The sequence below is a fragment of the Girardinichthys multiradiatus genome, chromosome 10 (assembly GCF_021462225.1).
Source record: "Girardinichthys multiradiatus isolate DD_20200921_A chromosome 10, DD_fGirMul_XY1, whole genome shotgun sequence".
Classification (NCBI taxonomy): domain Eukaryota; kingdom Metazoa; phylum Chordata; class Actinopteri; order Cyprinodontiformes; family Goodeidae; genus Girardinichthys; species Girardinichthys multiradiatus.
The window spans coordinates 4,707,519-4,728,214 of NC_061803.1; the positions used below are offsets into that span (position 1 = coordinate 4,707,519).

Below are 20,696 nucleotides of genomic sequence, written 5' to 3' on the forward strand. Positions count from 1 at the left end.
CATGCTCTATCAGACTAACAGGAATTTGGTTTCTGGAAAGTGTATACCAATGCAATTTCCTCAATCTGTTCTCAAGAAAAATTGTACACTGCATTCCAAGAAACCTGTGGTGTATTTACAGTAACGTAATTTTCCAACTAGATGATGCAGTCATGTCCATGTGATAACTGTGGCTCAGAGGAAAGAGTAGTTTGTCTTGCATTCTGAAAGTTGTGGGTTTTTCCCACATGTCGCCAAGGCCCCAAGCTGCCTATCAATCTGAGCTTTGGTATATGAATGTGAGTGCGAATGGGTGAATGTGGTGGTGAAAAGTGCTCTGAGTGTTCAGTATGACTATGATTAAACGGAAATCAAGCTGATGCAGCAGTTAGTTAAAGTAGCACCAGCCATCATGAGTACATTTATCTCTCAAAGACTCATACTCGTACTCGTACTCATACTCGTCGTCTTCAGCTTCATTCAGGACCGGGTCCCTCTTCCCAGACACCTCTTCCAGCTCCTCCGGGGGGAGCCCAAGGCGTTCCCAGGCCAGCCGAGAGACATAGTTCCTCCAGCGTGTCCTGGACTGTCCCCTGGGCCTCTTCCCGGTGGGACGTGCCTGGAACACCTCCCGAGGGAGGTGTCCAGGAAGCATCCGGTATAGATGCCTGAACCACCTCAACTGGCTCCTCTCGATGTGGAGGAGCAGCGGCTCTACTCTGAGCTCCTCCCGGATGGCCGAGCTCCTCACCCTATCTCTAAGGGAGTGCCCGGACACCCTACGGTGGCGCTAGGGGCAACGCCAAGTGCCGTGATTGTGTGGTTCTCATGAAGGTGTCTTGAACCACTCTTTTTCTGACCCGTCACCTTGGCCTGTTTGCTATAAGAGACCCTACCAGGGGCATTTAAGCCCTAGACAACATAGCCTCTAAGATCATTCGAGCACTCAAACCCCTCCACCACATTAAGGTGGCAGTTCAAGGACTGGTCTCTCAAAGACTTTTGTTATAATTATTTATTTTCTGTCTGTCAAATTAGTATGTAGGAAAAATAAACTGTCATATTTTAAACAAAAATTTAGTTGATGTCATGTTCATACATTAAACTGAAGTAGAAGCACAAAATCACCATGCAGATAAGAGAGTAAGGTCCTCTCCCTCCTCTCCTCTTAATCATATTTTATAAATGTCCACACAATCTTTCATGCTAGTAAAAGCAGTCGGTGTCAGATAAAGAAAGATAAACTCTTTTATCGGATGAGAATATCTGTGCTTAAACACAGAATTCAAACAAGTCAATTAAACATGTTAATCACATTTTGAAGACCTTGAAGCCTGGTGTTTGTTTCTACACACAGAGAGGCAGTGAGAGAGTAAAACTGAGACAACATTTCAACTCGGTGACACAGGTACCCTGTTTTATCTGAATGCTGCAAAAAACTATTTGACCCCTTACAGATTTCTTCTGTTTCAGACCATGAAATATATTTTAATATCAGATAAACATAACCTGAATAACTACAAAACGCCATTTCATGTCATCTGCCCAAACCAACCTGACACTTTGAGAGAAATTACCACATGCCCAGTTTACAGAGATTAATCAAATTGTCCACAAACTGAGGATAGGTCCAGCCAGGTCTGTCAAAACAAGAAATCACATAAACAGAACCCGTCTGACTACATGAAGAAGGCCAAAGATGTCAAAAAACAACACATTGAAATTAAAAAACAGTTGAGAAACAAATCACTCACATCAATTACTCTGGAAATTGATATGAAGCCATTTCTAAGGCTTCTGGGCTCCACTGAACCACAGTGAGAACCGGTATCCACAAACTGAGAAAACATGGAACAGTGGTGAACATTCCCCCTGAAGGATCGGCCTACCAAAATTACATCAAAAGCGCATCAATGACTCATCCAGGAGGTCATAAGAGACCCCAGAACAACATCTAAATCTCTTCAGGCCTTGTGTTTGTCAGTTAAATTCAGTGTATGCCTCCATTGGAGATTTCCAAGCCCAAAACTACTTGCCAAAACCACTTGCCAAAAGACATCTTGATGATCTTCAAGACGTTTTGGAAGGTGTGCGTCCTGCTACATCTGGGCAAAACCTACATAGCATTTCAGAAGAAAAACATCATATTGACATGATGGTGGTAGTGTGATGGTTTGGGGCAGGTTTGCTGCTGGACCTTGACCTACTGGACTTAATTGATGTAACCGTGAATTCTGCTGTTAGCAGAATATTCTGAATCAGTTTGTGACCTTCGGATCAACCTCACTTCGGATGTGCAGCAGGACAATGTTCCGAAGGACACCAGCATGTCCAGGTCTGAATGTTTTGGAAGGGCCTAGTCAAAGTCTGACCTTATTTCCAATCGGGGTACTTTTGCATGACAAGCTGCTATTGTTCAAAAACCCTCTGATGAGGCTACCTCAAAACTTCTTCCAAATAGTGTAGGACAAAATTCCTCCACGGTGATATTAAAGACTCACCGCCAGTTATGCCAAACACTTGAAGCTAGTTGTTCCTGCCAAGGGTAACACAACAGATTATTACTTTTTCATTTAGAGCCAGGTGTGTCTGGATCTCTTTTTTCCCTTAATAAATGAAATCATCAATATAAAACTGCTCTTTGATATTAACATTTGTTTGATGATCTATACAGATTCTGTACAGCTGTATAGATATAACCCTGTGAGGAATTCATCATAGCAGGGACTAAACTATAGACAGAATAGGAGAACAAAACCTCCTTTTCTGGCCAAAACGCACTAACTTTTACCCTCACAGAAAAGAGCTGTAGTCTTGTCTGAGTGTGTGCCCACACCAGCTCAGTGGGTATTACTCTCCGTTTGTTCGTGGCGATGCTGCACCAATGTAAAGTAGCCCCCAGAAACCTTGGACCCAGGCCCGTGTGAATTTTAAGTGGCCCGTTTTCTCCACTTGTGCTTCCCCGCACATCTTTCCCCTCTTTTCTCACTCTGTAACTCTGTTGGGGCTTATTTGGAGAAACATACACTCCTTCACTCGCTGTGAGGCCCAGGAACAATATTTCTTATTCCTTCAGGACGATCCCGCCCACTGTCACCTTGGATCTTTCTCTATATATAACACAGTAGAACAAACCTGTTAATAAGAACCTGGTGTCAAGACAAACCTGACCATGCGGTGTAAAGTCCTCTCCTTTATTGTGCTCCTGGCTCTCATAAAGCATGGTGAGTATTGGGTTATTGCACTCACAGTTCGATGACAAAGGCTGCATTGATATTCCTGCTCTTAATCACCGGCTTTGACCCGACCAGCTCAAACTGGAAGTTTGTAAGGATTTATGAGGGATATTTGCAAGTTACAACACTCAGTGTAAGTTCACAGGTTTCATAGAGCTCAGAGTGGTTCACTGCTTGGCAGTCTCAAAGTCTTAATATTGTATTGTTGTAATTGTTGAAAGTGCATATTAAAGTTGTGTGTATTCAAGCATGGCTCATGTAATGATGATAGAGCAGGATATATATTATATTAAAATCACTAGATATCCAGAACAGCAATGATATTGCAGTTTTTGCAATAACTCTATTCAACTTTTGATTATTCTGATAAAAATAAAACAAGAATGTGTGAAAAATGGCAAAAAACACACAGAGCTACTATTGAGAGAACAGAATACACTGTAATGTTGTATTATAGGAGTTTATGTTAATTTTCATCTACACTTTCTACTGATAAAGTCTACACACAGAACATAATGTGTTCTGTGTGTTTTTATGAAATGATTGTCTAGTTTGGCCTGGTTTTTCTGTCACAGAATAAGTAAAAATTCAATTATTTTAAGAATAAAAAAATTTAGTTTTTTTTTCTTCTCAATTAAAATACTACATAATACAACAAAACTGCTCTATGGTAAAGTGCCCTTCACACTTATTGGCACCCCTGGTAAAGGTGTGTAAAAAACCTTAAAATAAATTTATATTTTACCTCAATTGAGAAATATTTAAAGAAAGAAATTCTACGTTAAGCAATAATTGTACATGGGTTTTTTTTAACCCTGGCAGTTTTTATATAATATATTAAACTATAAATGTGACGTGATTTGTTTCAGCCACTCTTATAAATGGGAAAGACAGGTGAATATGCCAATCAAATACGTGCTGTTGTATCTGCATTAATCAGGAAATGGCTAAATAAAAACAGCTACTCATCTAAACTTGCCTATCTCTACAGTCACAGTGTTAATTAGAGAGTTTAAAACAACCGGAACTGAGACTAATAAGACCGGATGTGGACCACCACCACACATGGTCAACAGGAAGTTGACAATCTCCGAAGCAAAGTGTGGCATCTTAGAGTCTCCATACCTAGCATTAGACCATACCTACACACCAAGCAGTTGTTTTGAAGTTATGTTTTTTCTTTCCTACCATCACTAAGATTAACATGTAGAGTTGCTAAACGCTATTTGGACTTTAACTGGAACTGTGTGCTTAAGTCAAGTGAGACTAAGATTGACCTTCTCAGCTGCAAAGCTGTCCAGGTGGGTTTGGTGTGAAGCAAAAGAGGAATATGTGGAAAAACACCTCATGGCCACTGTAAAGTACAATGGAGGATATGTGATGCTGAGGGCTGTTTCTCCTCCAAAGGTCTTGTTAGAGTGTTCAGCATCACTAACACTTTTAAATATCGCTGGATCATTCAACAGGGTCATCAGAAGCAAAACTACCCTACTTCCACGTCGATATCAACCCCTAGAGCCTAGACTCCTGCAACTAGAAAACATTAGGGGGTCTGCTGAAGATTGTGGCAGTATGCTTACATGATTGCCTAATTATGGAGGGTGCTGTGACTTTAACCAGTCTAGCTGTTGCCAGCTGGGCCACCGTGTGGAAAATAACTTTCTCGACTTGGTCAATTGAAGCTAAGGTGGGAACTACTTCATATTATTTGTACTTAGAAGTAAAGAAATGTGTATTTTGGTCCTAAGAACTCATCTATCACATGTTGCAAGAAGTGAAACATAAACATTCACTGTGTAAAGTTTTGTGTTACTCTGATGCCATATCTGCAAGCAAGTATTTATTGCGCTAGTTACTAATTAAGCTGATTAGGAGACTATATATTTAAACCAAATCTTTGAGAGTGAGTCATACTGCGATTACTGATTTACCTTTAGAGATGAAAAGAAACTAAACATTTTAGTTTGGATTATCGGGCTCTCTTCACTCAAGGTTCTGACTAGACAGGTTACCAAAAAACAAAACAAATATGGAACCATGTCCTTTTTTTTCCAGCCTGAGATCAATGTTTGTGTTGAATTTCACCATTGTTCTTAAAGCAAGATTGACTTGGTTAAAAAGCACAGAGGTTTTCTTTAACTTTAGTTTAATCTAACTATAAAATGTCAAGGGTTAGTCTTTTTATTACTTGAGCCCCACCCATTAGTTTCAAATTAACATATGTTTTATTTTTATTGCAGATAGAAAATTGTATAATTTCCTCTTTTATAAAGAGGAAATTATGTGTTTCATAGTCTATCTTGTAGTTGCCTTCCGTCTTGTTTTTGTTGCTGAGAAAAGGAATTCCTTAAAAAATCGAAACATGAAACTCATTTATTATGCAGACTCTTTTATTCTGTTAGTTTTATAAGGTTATGGCTTATAATGGATAATTGCAGCCTTGTGGGGAATGTGGGGAGATTTTACAAGCTGTGAACCGCAGCTTTAGTCGGTGCTGCAAGAGCCACCACACACGGATATATCCAGGACATGAGCTGCAACTGCCACATTCCTTGTGTTAAACCCCTCCTGACTCAGAGCCAATGTCAGATGCTTCTTACCTGGGGTAAGAAGAAAAAGGACCAAAGTCCTCCTTTTAACTGAAAGTGGAGTGGAGAGGTGCAGAAGTTGCTTGAGGTCCAGGGTGAAGTTTCATAGTCAGCGATGATTCTGGGAGCCATGTCATCTGCTGGTGTTTGTCCACTGTTTTACATTAAGTTCCATGTGGGTCTACCAGGAGGTTTTAGAGTCTTTACAGCACTGATTGTTTATACTGTTCAGTTCAGTTGTCAGTTCTACTGTTCTGTGTTTAAATAAATTTTTTATTGGTCTTATGTAATATTCTAACTTTCTAGGACTTTCCTTTTTCCTTCCACTCAACGTTCCATTAACATGCTCAGATACAGCAGCTGGCCTCTTCAGCAATGATCTTTTATGGTTTACTCTATTTGTTTATTGGTTCTATGTAATATTTAAGCTGAATATTGTTTTTTTATTATCTCTACACTAAAATCATCAAAGCTGACATCTTGAAATCACTCTGTGTGAAATGATCTATGAGTCAAACCTTTTGAATTAACTTTATTGAAATGCACCTGTGTTTGTTCTACTTATAGTGTCTTCTAATGAAATCCAGGCCTACCCGAACACAAATGCAACCCTCCCTTGCAAGATTTCCATACAAGAAGACAAAATGGACGTGTCTCTAATCAGAGTCAACTGGACGAGAGGTGACTCGAGTGTTGCCACATTTGGAGGAGCAGAAGAGCAAGTAAAGGACGGATTCAGCTGGGATCCCACTGATTTCACTGACGGGGACTTTTCACTCACCGTCCTCCAAGCCAGTCTCGGTCTCCAGGGAGTTTATGAATGCAGAGTTAGCTACAACTTCACAGATCTGCCCTCTAGTAATGTTACATTTAGTATTCTAGGTATGTTTAAGTTTACTTGTGTCGCATGGATTTGCACTTTATTGCTGAAAAAAATGCCCAAGTTTACTGTCCTCTTCGTTTTTTCATTGTTTCCGTTCGTTAGCGCCCCCTTCAGTCTTTGTGCCTCAGAAGTGGGTTCTGTTAGAAAAAGAGAACCAGCTTGAGTGCCATGCAAGGGGCTTCTACCCCCCAACTGTATATTTTTCCTGGACCAGAGAAGAACAAGTCATTCAGCCTCCTTTTCAGGTGGAAGGTGAGCTCAGTCCAGATGGATACTACACAGCTGTGAACAACCTGACCTTCTACACTTCCAGAGAGGACCAGAATGTGACCTTTGGCTGCAAAGTGTTGCATAGAGGCAACAGTCAAGAGGTTGACATCCAGCTCAATGTCACCTGTGAGTATGTGTTTTACCACATAGAGATGTTATGAAAAACTTGTTCTGACCCAATAATTTGATTTGAATCTGAAGATATTTCTTTCTCTTCTTAGATCTCCCTTCTGTTAGACTGTCTGTCATAAAGACTCGCTTTAGCAACACTCCTCTTACCCTGTACTGCGATGTAGAGAGCTTCTACCCAGAGGACATGTCGGTGTCCTGGTTTCAGAACGGCACAGCGCTCCCTGACCCTCCAGCAACAGATCAGAACACAGATCACACCTACACAACCAGGCGGTATTTCACTTTGAGCCCAGAGCAGAGGCTGAAACGAGGTAAGGTCGAGTGTGTAGTGAATCAACCAGAGGTGGCAGATCCAGTCAGCACATCAGCAGACCTGGACAAACTGGATCCGCAGGGTAAATGTTCTCCTCTCCATTCTTGAACACAACATCTCAAAGAGTTGTGACTCATCATTTGGAAACTTCTTTTGTCTGTGCTTACTCATATCCATGGCATCCAGACTAGATAAAATATCTTTTGTAGCTTAACCTGTTTAAAACGTGAACAATTTTATACAACCCTAGTTCTAACGAGGTTGGGACACCATGTAAAACAGAATACCATGATTTGCAAATCCTGTTCCAGCCACATGCAATTGAATACACTGCAAAAACAAGATATGTTCAAACTTTGTTTTAGTCATTTTAAATTTGATGCTTGCAAAACAGCAAAAGTGGCAACAATATACTGGGAAAGTTGAGGAATGCTCAAAAAACACCTGTTTGGATCCTTCCACAGGTGAACAGGTTAACTGACAACAGGTGAGTGTCATGATTGGGTATGAAAGAAGCGTCCCAGAAGGCTCAGTCATTCACAAGCCAGGATGGGGTGAGATTCACCACTTTGTGAACAACTGTGTGAGCAAAGATCCAACAGTTTAAGAGCATTTCTCAATGTACAACTGCAAGGAATTTAGGGATTTCATTGTCTAGAGTCCATACTATCATCAAAAGATTCAGAGAATCTTCAGAAATGTGTCCATGTAAGCAGCAAGGCCGAAAACCAACATCAAATGCTGGTGACCTTCGACCCCCCAGGAGGCACTGCATTAAAACCAACATCATTCTGTAATGTCCATGTGGGCTCAGGAACACTTCAGAAAACCATTGTCAGTTAAGAAAGTTCATCGCTACATCTATGAGTCCAAGTTAAAACTCTAAGCCACACCCAGACATCAACAACACTAAGAAACGGCTCCGGTTTCTCTGGGCCCGAGCTCATCTGAGACAAACTAATGCAAAGTGGAAACAAGACCACGTTTCAAATTTTGAAAATGATAGATGTCGGGTCCTCCAGGCCAAAGAGGAAAAGGGTTATCCAGATTGTTATCAGTGCAAAGTGAATATTTGCAAAAACTGTTGGAATTGAGGTTCTATGCATTCTAGTCATTGTAAACATGCTCATCCTGTTCTGTATACTCTTGCACTTATATCTCTTCCTCATGAAGTTTTTCCATTCTGTTTCCTGTTAGACGAGGCTCCAGTGTTAACAAAGTCAGCCAAGGCATCCGTGGCTATGATGTGTATCTCTATTGTGTTGGTCTTCCTGCTTTGCTTTGGCTTTTCCTGGAGAAGGAGAGATGGTGAGTCTGAACGTGCGACACAGAGGCACTTTTGTGGCTCCCGAGAGAGCCAAGTGAAATAAAACTGAACTGCATGGTTTAGCTTCTTACAAAAGTATTCCCAACCCTTGATTCTATTTATTTTATTAGGATCTTAGAATGGAGGTGATCCATGGTTTCCAAGATCTTTTGCAAGTAAAAATCTCTATAAAATAGAGTGGGTTGTGTTTATATTTAATCCCTTTTACTCAAATCCAGTGCAGTCACCTTCAAAAGTCACCTCGTTAGTGAAAAGAGTCCACCTCAGTTTATTTTAATCTCAGTATGAATCCAGCTGTTCTGTTAAGGCCTCAGACGGTTAGAAGACAAACAGCACCATGAAGACCAAGGAGGGCAGCAGATAGGTCAGAGAGTGTGGGCAGAAACTTGTGCCATCAGAAACTGAATTTGAATTGCTCAGACTGAATCTGTATTTGCGTAATTTGAAATTAAATGCATTGATTTTAAAATGAATTTCACTAAACTGAAACATAATTCAGTGGTTTGAAACTGAATTTACTTGCTCTGAAAGTGTATTTCATTGTATTGAAGGAAGGAACTTGTGGAAAAGTTTAAAGCAGGGTTAGGTTCTAAAACGATATCCCAAGTTTTCAACATCTCACAGAGCTCTGTTCAATCCATCATCTGAATATAGAATGAGTAGCAGGTCTACATGGTGGTCCACCTAAACTGAAATCCTGGGCATGGAGAGCATTAATCAGAGAAGCAGCCAAGAGGCGAATGGTGACTCTGAAGGAGCTGCAGAGATCGACAGCTCAGGTGGGAAAATCACTGGTTAGGCCTACTATTAGTCGACTGTGGCTCAGTAGAAAGCTTAGTCGTCTTGCAATCAGAAGGTTGTGGGTTTGATTCCAGCTTCCTCCTGCCATATGTTGATGTGTCCCTGGGCAAGGCACATAACCTCAAGTTGTCTACTGATCTGTGTATCGGTGTATGAATGTGTGAGCGTTAGTGTGTGCGATTGGGTGAATGTGGCTCTAGTGTAAAGCGCTTTGAGCGCTTTGTATGACTGGAAAAGCGCTATATAAGTTCAGTCCATTTACCATTTATTAGACATGCTCACCACAAATCTGACCTATATGGAAAAGTGAAAAAAACAAAGCCATTGAAGCCCCTTTTCTAGCATGCTGTTATGGGGATCCTTCAGCAAAACCAGAAGCTAATCAGAGTCTATAGCAAGATGGATGGAGCTCCATCCATAGAAATGCTGGAGGAAATCCTGTCACAGGCTGCAGACTGTAACAGGACTTGAGAATGAGCTGGATGTTCACCTTCCAGCAGGATATCAACCCTAAACATACAGCTAGAGCCACAATGTGAGGTTCCAATTATGCATCTCAAAGTTCAGACCTAAATCCAGCTGAAAATCTGTGGCAAGACTTGAAAATGTATGTTCATGGGCCTTTTCCATTTCATCTGACTGAGGTTGAGCTATTTTGTAAATAAGTAAACATTATTTATTTAGCACCCTTCACAGATAAAATCACAAAGTTCTTTACAGAGTGCAAATAAAATAGATACAAATTGTTGGAAAATATTAATGCTATGGTTATAGGATTGTTATGGCTATGCTTAAGTATGTTTAATAATGTGTGAAATAAAATGTATTGTGTAATTTAGAGGAGGTCTGCTAACAGGCCCCTGTGTGTGTTTGACTTAGATAACTTCTGCCCAGTGATAACAAGATATTTCTGTATGTAAGACTTACTTTTGCCCAGTGGCTTATTATAAAACAGAGACAGTAAGAAAAGCTGCTAAACAATAAGTAGAACATTTAACTAAAAGCTTGATTAAATAAAAGTGTCTTAAGCTTGTTTTTAAAGGAGTCAACAGAGTCAGCCACACAGAGAGACAGGGACAAGACATTCCACAACCAGAGGGGTACTGCCTGGAAGGAAAGGTCTCCCCAAGTTCTGAACTGGGTCTTAGGGACCTTCAGGAGGTTCTGGGCAGAGGACCAAAGAGTGCGACCTGAAGAATAAGGGATCAAGATTTCATTGATGTATTGGGGGGTCTGTCCATTAAACGCTCTAAAGATCAGGACCAAAATTTTAAAATCAATTCTAAATTTGACAGCCAATTTAGAGAGGATAAAACCAGTGTGATGTGTGCCCTTCTATTAGTTCCTGTTAAAAGCCTCGCTGCAGCGTTCTGGACCAACTGGAGATGAGAGACAGGAGATTTGCTAAAACGATAAAAAGAGAATTACAATAATGTAAACAAGAAGAAATAAAAGCATGAATAATCCTCTCCAGAACACATTTGGATATCATTGCACTCAATTTAGAAATATTTCTCAGGTGATAAAAGCCACTTTTTACGAGAATTCTTGAATGTCCAGACCGGTCAAATAGGACAGCAAGGTTTCTGAGGCTGGGCTGGGAAGAAGAGCCCAGAGAACCAAGGTGTTGTTCAATCCAAGGACCTTTCTGTTCAGGAGCAATGAACAGGGTTTCAGTCTTAGTAGAATTTAACTGAAGGCAGTTTTTAGCTAGCCAGTCCTTAATACAAGAGACACAACATAATCTAAGTCAGCTAACCTGTCTATTTCTTAGTCATTGAAAGAACAATATAGTTGGATGCCATCAGCATACAAATGTTAAGACAACTTTTTAAAACTAATGATAATCTTACCAAGGGGGCTGATGTATAAAAGGAACAAAATTGGGTCCAGGGCTGAACCCTGAGGATCACCATGCAACAAGGGTGTAACTTTGGAAATCCAAACAGGGTTTTTTGAAAATACGACTTAAAACAGCTTGTTTTAAAAAGCTTGGAACTGACCCAGTAGAAAGAGAAATATTAATCAGTTTGACAACATGTGGGCCAACAATATCAAACACCTTTAGAAACAGTGATGTGGGTACATCATCTAGCACACATGAAGAAGGTTTAATCTTTTTTAGTAATACCTTAACATCAGAGACAGGGGTACATGAGGACCAGGAGAACACAGTAGAGCCAACAGTAGAGTCATCTAAAAAGTGTGGGGGGAGTAGTTTGTTTGTGTGTTTATGAACGTTACATCTGGGATAAAATAAGCATCACACGCACACAGTCTGCTTTAATTGACTTCTTTCACAAACTGTACCTACAAGATAGTTGGTTTAAACCTATATGTATTTAATTGCTGACCTCTGACCTTTCGTGTGCCCTCTCTGAAATAGCTGCCGCAGCTGCCTATCCTAAACCAGAAGGGTGCAGTGGTAAAGATTGGGCTCAGAATGATTAAAATATTTATGGCTCATTTTACACAAAAAAGTTTAATCCAAAAAAATTAAATTGTTAGTTTTTCATTTTAAAAAGGCTTTTAGCTTTTTACAGTAATATCACTCACAGGATTTCTCTTGAAAATGTTATCACTCTTCTCTTGCCTTTTTCTTCTCTGCATCTTAATTAAACTAAGTGACAAAACGACAATTAAAAACTTGCCAGTGTTATGAATCTGACTGACATGGCCAAAAGAATCCACATGTATCTCTAAGGGAAGCTCATTTCAGACGCTTGTATCCGGGATCTGGTTCTTTCGGTCATGACCAAATATGCCCATAGGGGAGGGTAGGAATGTAGACCAACCGTTTAATCAAGAGCTTCACTTTTCAGCTAAGCTTTCTTTTCTCAAACAAACCGTCATCATCTCTGTGACACCTGCACCATCTGTCAATCTTCCGCTCCATCCTCCCCACACTTGTGAACAAGACCCCAAGAAACTTGAACTCTTCCACTTAAGGCAAGAACTCCCCACCAACCTGAAGATGGCAAATCATCCTTTTCCAATCAAGAACCATGGCCTCGGACTTGGAGGAGCTCCTCATCCCAGCCGCTTCACACTCAGCTGCGAACCGCCCCAACATTAAACTTTTTCCAGCTTTAATGAGTCTGGGTTTGGCAGTTGCCAGGAGAACAACATGTGTCAGACTGCAGTGTGTCAAGTATTAAGTTTGATGCAGAGGGGATTACGGTGTGAGGCTGTTTTTCAGGAATTAGGCGTGGCCCTTTGGTTCCAGTGAAAGGAACTCTTAATCCTGCAGCATACCGAGACACATTGTACCCTTTCATGTTTCAGTTTCATTTAAGGGTCTGCACACATCTGCAAGCTGTTTAGGGGAATCTTTTTGTATTTTTCCCCTTTGTTGGTTGAATTGTACATTATGGAAGTATTTATCATGGTTTCATCTCTAACATCACAAAAACCTGGTATTTTCTCAGATTTTGTGTCATGCTTTGAAGGTGTTTGGGTTTTGTTTTGGGTTTTTCTCTTATGATTATGTTTACCAAGTTGTTGTGTTTTGGATCTTGTTTCTGATTATGATTTTCCAGGGGCTGCTTTAGTTGTTTGCTTAGCTTTGGTTTCTTCTGATTGTTGCACTCTGTTCATGGTGCTTTTTGGAGTATGTTCTGTTATTGTTATGTTCCTTAGGTTTTATTATGTCCTTGTAGTATTTAGTTCCGGCCATGTTTTGTGTTTACTCCTTGCTACAGTATAACATAGCAGTCAGCTTTATTCGGTCCACTTGCACCATGCCCCATATATACTCAGCTGTTCTGTTCGTTCCTCGTGGACACATTAACTTTAACTTGTCATAGTTTAATGGTTCATCTGATCATGCCAAGTCTGTCCTCCTAAACCTGTCCTTGTCTTTTTGCCTACGTTTCATGCCTGCTTGCCACCACCTGCTAAAGTGAGTTTTGTTTCTTAAAAAACCTAACTCATCACAACTCTGCCTTCTGCCTGTATTCTGGGGTCCACCACCACATCGACGTGACATTTTGTACATATCTGATTACGTTAGAGTAAGCTTAAATAAAGGAACAGTCTTTTTTACATTTCTTCGCCTTTGTCTCTGTTTTATGTCTCTAACACTCTTATTTCCTCCCTCTCACGTCATTTAGAGAAAAAGAAGTCGCTCACTGTGTCAGGAATCATCCTGCCGCCCCGTGTCATCGTAGGCCAAAAGGGGAGGGTGAGTGTGAGCATCGAAGGCAGGCGGGTGGACCGGGTGCAGACCGCATGGTTTCTCAATGACACCCCCATCAATGACACCTCGCTCACAGGTTGGAACACTACGAATCTAATTTCTGGTGGTTTATAAAGTTCTGTAGCAGGTTTTAAATTGTGCTAAATCGTACTGAATTACAGGAATAGAGTTGCTTTAAGACATTTTTGTATAAATTCAGGAAAAACCACAGAAAGCGGCAAAGTCTTGTTTATTTTAGGAATAAGAAGGAGTAACGGTAAAATATTTAAATTATGTTGCAGCTGCACATCTAACTTACAGTGTTTTCTCATTAACGGCCCCATAATCCTCTCTCCATACAACATTACATGCAAATAGGAACTTCCAAGTCTAACTTTAACTGCCTTTACACTCCCCTAACCACCATCCATCTGCCCTGGGGTCTAACTCTCACCTCCCCAGCTTCAGAGAAAGGACCTCTCCTGACCTCCAGAGGGGAGATGGGGTACTACAAGCTGCACACTCAGAGGCCGCTCCACTCCTCTGGGATGGGGACCCAGCAGCTGATCTCTGCTCTCACCTTCGTCCCACGGATCACTTTGCACAAGGGAGCTGTCTTTAAGTGTCAGGTGTTCTATGTGGGCAAGGACAAGATTGTGGAGGAAAGAGTGTCGGAGAGGTTTACTGTTCTCTGTAAGAAAACCTTCTTCCCTCCTAAATATTTTTCATTTCTCATCATAATCTGTCTGTAGCATTAATGTGTCTTTTTCCACAGCTCCTCCAGAGGTGTCCGAGATACAGCTGGCAGAGACAGAAAATAATCCAGGTAAATACAAAGATGGACGGATAGAGCTAAAAAAAATCTATTAAAATCTATTAAAGACAACAAAAGATTAGCGAGTGTGGTGGAGAGCCATCTTCCAACAGAATAACCACACTAACCATAGAGCCAGAACTGATAAGGGGTTTTCTAAATTTGTATGATTACAACCGCAGTAAATAACAAGGTTTTCAGTTACCACTATGGTGTCAATACATTCTCAAACAACAATACCCAATAGGTTTCCACGTTGGAAAAATCAGTAAGAAAGAAAGAAATAGGAAGACCTCCTGAAGTCAGAATTTCAGGTAGTAAAGAAAGATATTTCCCACCAACCCTGACCCCAAAATGTAAAATGGCTTCTATGTGTTTAAACTTTAGTGGTTAAAGCTGGAGCAATCAACAGTTTGTTTGGGGGTTTTTTTTTGTACTTTTGGCAGTTTGTGTGTTAATAAATCTTTCACACACTTTAATAAATGTACAACATTTTTATGAATGTGCTACAGTTTGAGACACAGACACCCACACTGATATTAGCTTGTGTTGCTCCTAAGGTTGATCCTAAGGGGAAGGAAATGCGACTTCTTCTCCTGTTCCTTGAGGATCATTTCACTTCTCATCCAAAATGTTTCTTCATTTCTAAAAATGGTTGGAAGTAACAGGTTTATAGGTTCATTCCAAGGACTGAGCCTGAGCTACTGTGCAAAATTGAATTAAAAAAACCTAGCCTTACAACTATGTGCCACTTTGTGTTGGTCTATACCAGGGTTGTGCAACCTGTGGCTCCAGGGGTCGCAAGTGACACTGTGGACCTTCCAGGGTGGCTCTTAATAAGGCCTAAAATGATACAGAACCAACTAATGCTTTTAAATAGAGATTTAATGACAAATGCAGGTTTTAGCAGTTTTTCATTAAATAATTGCATTGAATTTTCATAATAGAATGACACTGAAAGTATCAGTAATATTTTTTTGTCATTAGGTTGGAAACTGTGCTTGGGTTCAAATCATTTTCCTATAGAATAAAATACTATATCCACCTTCTTTTTGTATACATTTTGATTTGTTTTCCTTTATTTTGAAGCTTAAAAATAGAAATGAAAGAGTGATTCTTTAAAAATGTCAACAAATTTCCTTTAGCGGATGTTTATCTGAACTTGTAAGATATCTTTTTTCAAAAAGTCATGTGACATTTGAAGCTCTAAATGGGTTTTATTCAGCTGGACTGAAGAAAAACGTTGCTTTGGATTGTGAAGATTGCAGACCCCTGGTCTATGCTAATAAAATACATTCAGGTTTATGGATTTAATGTGACACGCCCTGTATTAGTCTTCCCTTTTTACAAAGCTATATCCTCGCCACCACTGGCTTTCAGATGTCATCAGCATGACTGTCCAAGCGACACATTTCCATCCGGATGTCATCACCTTCCGCTGGTTCTGTAAGGGAGGTGAGCTCAGCCCCGTGGCTTCCAAGGCTTCTTCGTCGCCTCGGCCAAATTCTGAGGGTTTCTTCTCCGCCTTCAGTCAGTGCAAACTTCCCCGGAGTGAGGTGGAAAAGGGCGCCACCAAGGTGTGGGTGAGCGTGCACCACATCGCCCTGAAGCAGCCAATCACCCGTGAAACTAGAGGTACCCATAAGAGATAATAAAAAGAAACTTTATGTGAAGGTCACATGTGTAGAAAAGGTGAACATTTCTGAAATCATTCTTTACTTTTAGGATTCATCAAGAGACCACACGTGTCCAACATCGTCAGCTTCACTCATGCATCAGATCAGACCTTCACTCTGGGATGTGAGATCACAGATTTCTTCCCCCCGAATATTTCAGTCAATTGGCTGAAGCTTGGAGACGGGGAGAAGGATGACAGGGAAGAGGAGCTGATAGAGGGAGGAGAGATTTGGGGCCCCATACAAACTCACTCCAGACTCTTCAGGGCAACAGCCACCCTAGAAAGAAAGCCAATCCGTCAGGAGAAAAAGGACAGCGGGGGCGGTTTTACCTGCAGAGTCCAGCACTGCTCCCTCAAAGAGCCAATAGAGAGGCACTGGAGAAACGGGGACAATGGTGTGAAGCATTATTTTAGCATTTACTGTTAAAAAAAAATCCTTATTAAGGATCAGCGTTAACCTTTTCTTTCCCCTTCCTCTCCTTAAGCTGCTCCAACCATTCCTCCATCGGTTTTAGTTTGTTGGAGCAGCCTAGGCGTCGGCGTGTTCTCCATCCTGCTGAAAGGAGGTCATCCTAAGGCGAAATTACTCTGGGCAGCAGGTGGACCTACCTTCTCACCGTTAGTGTCCAGTGAGACAGAGGAGATCGGAGATGACGGACAGCGAGAGCTTAGAAGTGTCTGCGCTCTGGAGAAGTCCACGAACCTGCCAAGTCCACCAGACAAGCAGTTGGAGAGACAAGCAACAACTACATATCTTTCAGGTAATATACATACAGTATATTTAACAGTGTTTATTGCTGCCTTGAACTTTCCCCACATTTTGCCACATTGCAACCACAAACTTCAATGTATTTTATTTGGATTTTATGAGATATCTCAACACAAAGTTGTGCATAAACTGTGAAGGAGGGAAAATGACACATGGTTTTATACATTTTGTCTATATGAAAAAGCCAAATGTTTGGTACTCTATTATATTCGGCCCTCTTTACTTTAATAAAAATCCAGCGCAACTACTTTGAGGTCCGAAAATGGTGTCCACCTGTATGTAATTTAATCTCAGTGTAAATTTAACTTAGATTTAAGTGCACTTTGGGATTATAATGTATTTTTACACTGCATTCAACAGATTTCAGCTGTTCTGTGAAGGCTTCAGAGGGTTTTTTTGTCAACAAACATCATCATGACGACATAAACTGTTTTGTTGTAAGGCAACAATACTATCAACTGCGCCAGTCCACTGTTAAATCCATCTTCAGAAATCCCACTATTGCTGTTCACCTATACTTACAATCTGGAAAATGACAGCATTGTTCAGTGAAACAGCCAAGAGGGACAGAGTGACTCTGGAGAAGCTGCAAAGATCTGCAGCTCAGGTGGGACAATTTCTGAACTAAACAATGTATTAGTTGTGCACTCTGCAAATCCGGTCTTTATGGAAGCAAAGGAAGAAGAAAGCCATTTTGACCCTCATGCAAAAAGTATGACGAATTATTGCACACCATCCTGAACATGCTATCCCACATGTTGATGACTGCATTATGCTGTGGGAATGCTATTCCTCAGTCAGGGACAGGGAAGCTGGTCAGAGTTGATGGAAGATTGATGGAGACTTGAGACTGAGATGGAGGTTCACCCTCCAGCAGGACAACCTTAAACAAAAAGCCAGAGCTACAATAAAGTGGTTTATATGAAAGCATTTCATTGTTTTAGAATGGCCTTGTCAACATCTAGTATCTTGAGAATCAGTAGCAAGGCCTCAAAATTGATGTTCACAGATACACCCCATCCATTCAGAAAAACTTGGTCCCTAGATGTGTAAAGATTGTAGAGACATATATGTGGATGGATGGATGGATGGATGGATGGACTCCTTCGCTGTGGTATATCACATAGAATCCCAATAAAATACATTAAGGTTTGTGGTTTTGACATGACAAAAAGTGTAGAAAATGGTACAAATACTTTTGAGAGGTATTTTTTACAGGAACAATATAGAGTTCTGGAGATCTATGTCCCTAAAATGAGGAACAGAACTATGAATGATGCAGTAACTAATACAAATAAGCATTCATTCACTGGTGCAACTTCAGCTACTGTAGTAAAAGATCTGAAATTTTTATCTGGCATTAAATTCCTCTTTCAGAAACAAAATCAGCTGTTACAGATCCCGACACTGAAGGGATAAAATACATTGATGAGAAGGTGGACAGCGAGGATAGAGACATGGACAGATATGAGGAAACTAAATTTGAGTCAGAGGAGGAGGACGGCAACAAGGAAACAGAGGACAACACCGGCGCGCTTCACATCAACAAAGTTAACCTGAGGACGGGTCTCAAAGAGAATGAAAGGGCACGTTTGAGAGTGTGTGTGGAGATCACACACCCTGCGCTCCAGATTCCTGTTTATCGAACGTGGACAGGTGAGACTGAAACCTGGAAATAAAATGCAGCTTATTTAAAGTTATAAAGGATAAGATGTAGTAACACCAAACAGCACAAAGTTTCAAGTCCTTAATAAGCTTCATTTACCTTCATTGAAAAATCAGGAAATAGCTACTTTGAACCTGTCCTTTATTAAGATGAATCATTTTATTATCTCTCAGCTTGAGTTAGTTGGCTGTATTGTTAAATGACACATACAGAAAAAAATGTATTCATCATTCCAATATAATCAGGAAGGCCGTGGATGTTGACTAAACCATAAATGAAACATTTCCACCACAAGATCATTTTAAATGACAATAGTTTTAAACATCTTAGAACAGGAAATGTTGCTGGTTCAGTAAAAGATTAGCCACTGTTCTTGTGTTGCTCACGATATAAGAAAGTCTCCCGGTCAGCAGGAAGTTTAATCATCTATGTGCCATTCTATTTCAGAGCCCAATGAGGAAATGTTATCCTCCGCATGAAGATGCACAAGACTGCCTACTTCTTTCACATCTCCTCTAATGTATCTAATATTTATCTCTAAAACTTAACATAAATGAAACATTCAGCTGCATCTCATCTGTTTCTGTTGTTGGGGTCTATTTATATTTTTAATCTTGTCTTTTTCCAAAATCTGTGTGTTTTTCTGTTTTTGAATGAATAAGCTGACAATAAAATACACACTAAATCATGTTAATGCTGATGATTTTATTCAAACACCCAAAGTTACAGCAGCTCTGTACCATTTAAAATAATGTGCAAAACTCAAAGCTGTTATTGTGAACTGACAAAATTAGTTCTTGTTTTGAAATATACTTCTGTATTTTTTGGGCATTGACCACACGAGGAACAGCTCGTTGCTCTGTGCATTGGTACTAGTTGCAGTGTCTTTATTTACTAGAAGGATCCGCACAAAGACACACCAAAACCACAAACACCTATGTCATATGAATCCCTTATTTTATTATTTTATTAAATGCCACTGAATGTGACGGGAATATGTCTAAAAATATTGATTACATCATCTTGTTGTGAGTTGCCCTTTTGCAATTTAAACTGGAAAACTGCAGGCAATGAAGCAATAAATGATGACGCTGTGGAGTTGAAATGTGAGAATCGGGGCTTTGCTGTCAGCGAGGTATGGACTGGTTACCAGTATCAGGGAACACCAAGGTTTTAATCACAATCAGCACACAAACAAGGAATTTTACTTCGGTTCCACTTTGCTCTCAATGAAGACTTTTTAAGTTTAAATATATAAAAATAGTTGGAAAATAAAATGTTGTTTGCTTTCTAAATGTATATATTGAGTGTTTTTACAAAACAGAAAGACAAGATTTAATTAGTGTGGATATACCTGGTATGGTTCTGGGCACTCTGACTGTTAAAAGTTCATCAGAGACAGCCTGGGGAATAAAATTGTCTCTGTGGTGGCTGATTCTTGCCAGCAGCGATCTGTAACGCCGACCTGAAGGTAAAAGTCTACAGTAAATAGTCTGTGTCCAGGAATATGTCGGGGTCTGCAGAGATGTTAGCTGCCCTTTTCCTGACCCTAGTCCTGGATGAAGAGAAGGTCACATCCTCTCTGCAGACCTAACTGTTCATTGTAGATTGGACCTGTCCTGTTCACAGTGATGGACGAACACAGGACAGACTAAATAATGGCAACCAATAAAGCGTTACATTTTCAAAACCAGTTATATTTTATATCATACTGTTCTTTGGGTGGAGTTTTTTCATGTCTTTTTGTAGCATAGACTAATGCAGAGCTGACCCTCCCTCTTTTTTGCTGCACGCGACCATCAGCTGGCTGAAAGACGGTTTCTGCATTCTTCCATCAGTTAAAGGAATTAAAAATTGGGTTTTCTGGAAATATTTCAGGCTGTGGTTTTAAATTTTAGTGTAAATACTGTTATACTGTGAAACTGTTGATTTTATTCAAGGTCACTGTGAAAATAAAGCACATTCTCAAGGAAATCAGTGCTGATGCAACATAAATTCTGTTTTTCTTTCATATAATCAGCTAAGCTTTAGTGGAAACAGGTCACGCTACCAGTGGTTTCAGC

The 20,696-nt window shown here is 40.3% G+C and overlaps 1 protein-coding gene across 5 annotated transcripts; it reads left to right on the plus strand.

Annotated features, from left to right (window-relative positions):
• Positions 1-2,972: 2,972 nt before the first annotated feature.
• si:ch211-180a12.2 lies at positions 2,973-19,327 on the plus strand. 5 transcript variants are annotated; one of them, XM_047376992.1, is made up of 14 exons: positions 2,978-3,203; positions 4,682-4,902; positions 6,371-6,685; positions 6,789-7,082; positions 7,178-7,483; positions 8,599-8,709; positions 13,642-13,803; positions 14,085-14,399; positions 14,482-14,532; positions 15,901-16,155; positions 16,246-16,593; positions 16,684-16,959; positions 18,345-18,623; positions 19,081-19,327. In XM_047376992.1, exons 3-14 carry the CDS (start codon positions 6,448-6,450, stop codon positions 19,110-19,112), a joined length of 2,667 nt encoding a protein of 888 aa, XP_047232948.1. In that variant the 5' UTR covers positions 2,978-3,203; positions 4,682-4,902; positions 6,371-6,447; the 3' UTR covers positions 19,113-19,327. The 5 variants fall into 5 exon arrangements, with proteins under 5 accessions (XP_047232950.1, XP_047232946.1, XP_047232948.1 ...); XM_047376990.1 differs by lacking the exon at positions 4,682-4,902 and having other exon boundaries at positions 2,977-3,203; XM_047376991.1 differs by lacking the exon at positions 4,682-4,902 and having other exon boundaries at positions 2,980-3,203; positions 14,169-14,399.
• Positions 19,328-20,696: the final 1,369 nt, after the last annotated feature.

What these genes read in the sequence shown, in the direction of transcription:
- si:ch211-180a12.2 (XM_047376990.1), top strand. Translation starts at nt 3,152, where the DNA reads ATGCGGTGTAAAGTCCTCTCCTTTATTGTGCTCCTGGCTCTCATAAAG. An exon ending in CCTGGCTCTCATAAAGCATG is followed by an intron (nt 3,204 to 6,370) that starts GTGAGTATTGGG and finishes TTCTACTTATAG; the next exon opens with TGTCTTCTAATGAAATCCAG. An exon ending in GGAGAGGTTTACTGTTCTCT is followed by an intron (nt 14,400 to 14,481) that starts GTAAGAAAACCT and finishes CTTTTTCCACAG; the next exon opens with CTCCTCCAGAGGTGTCCGAG.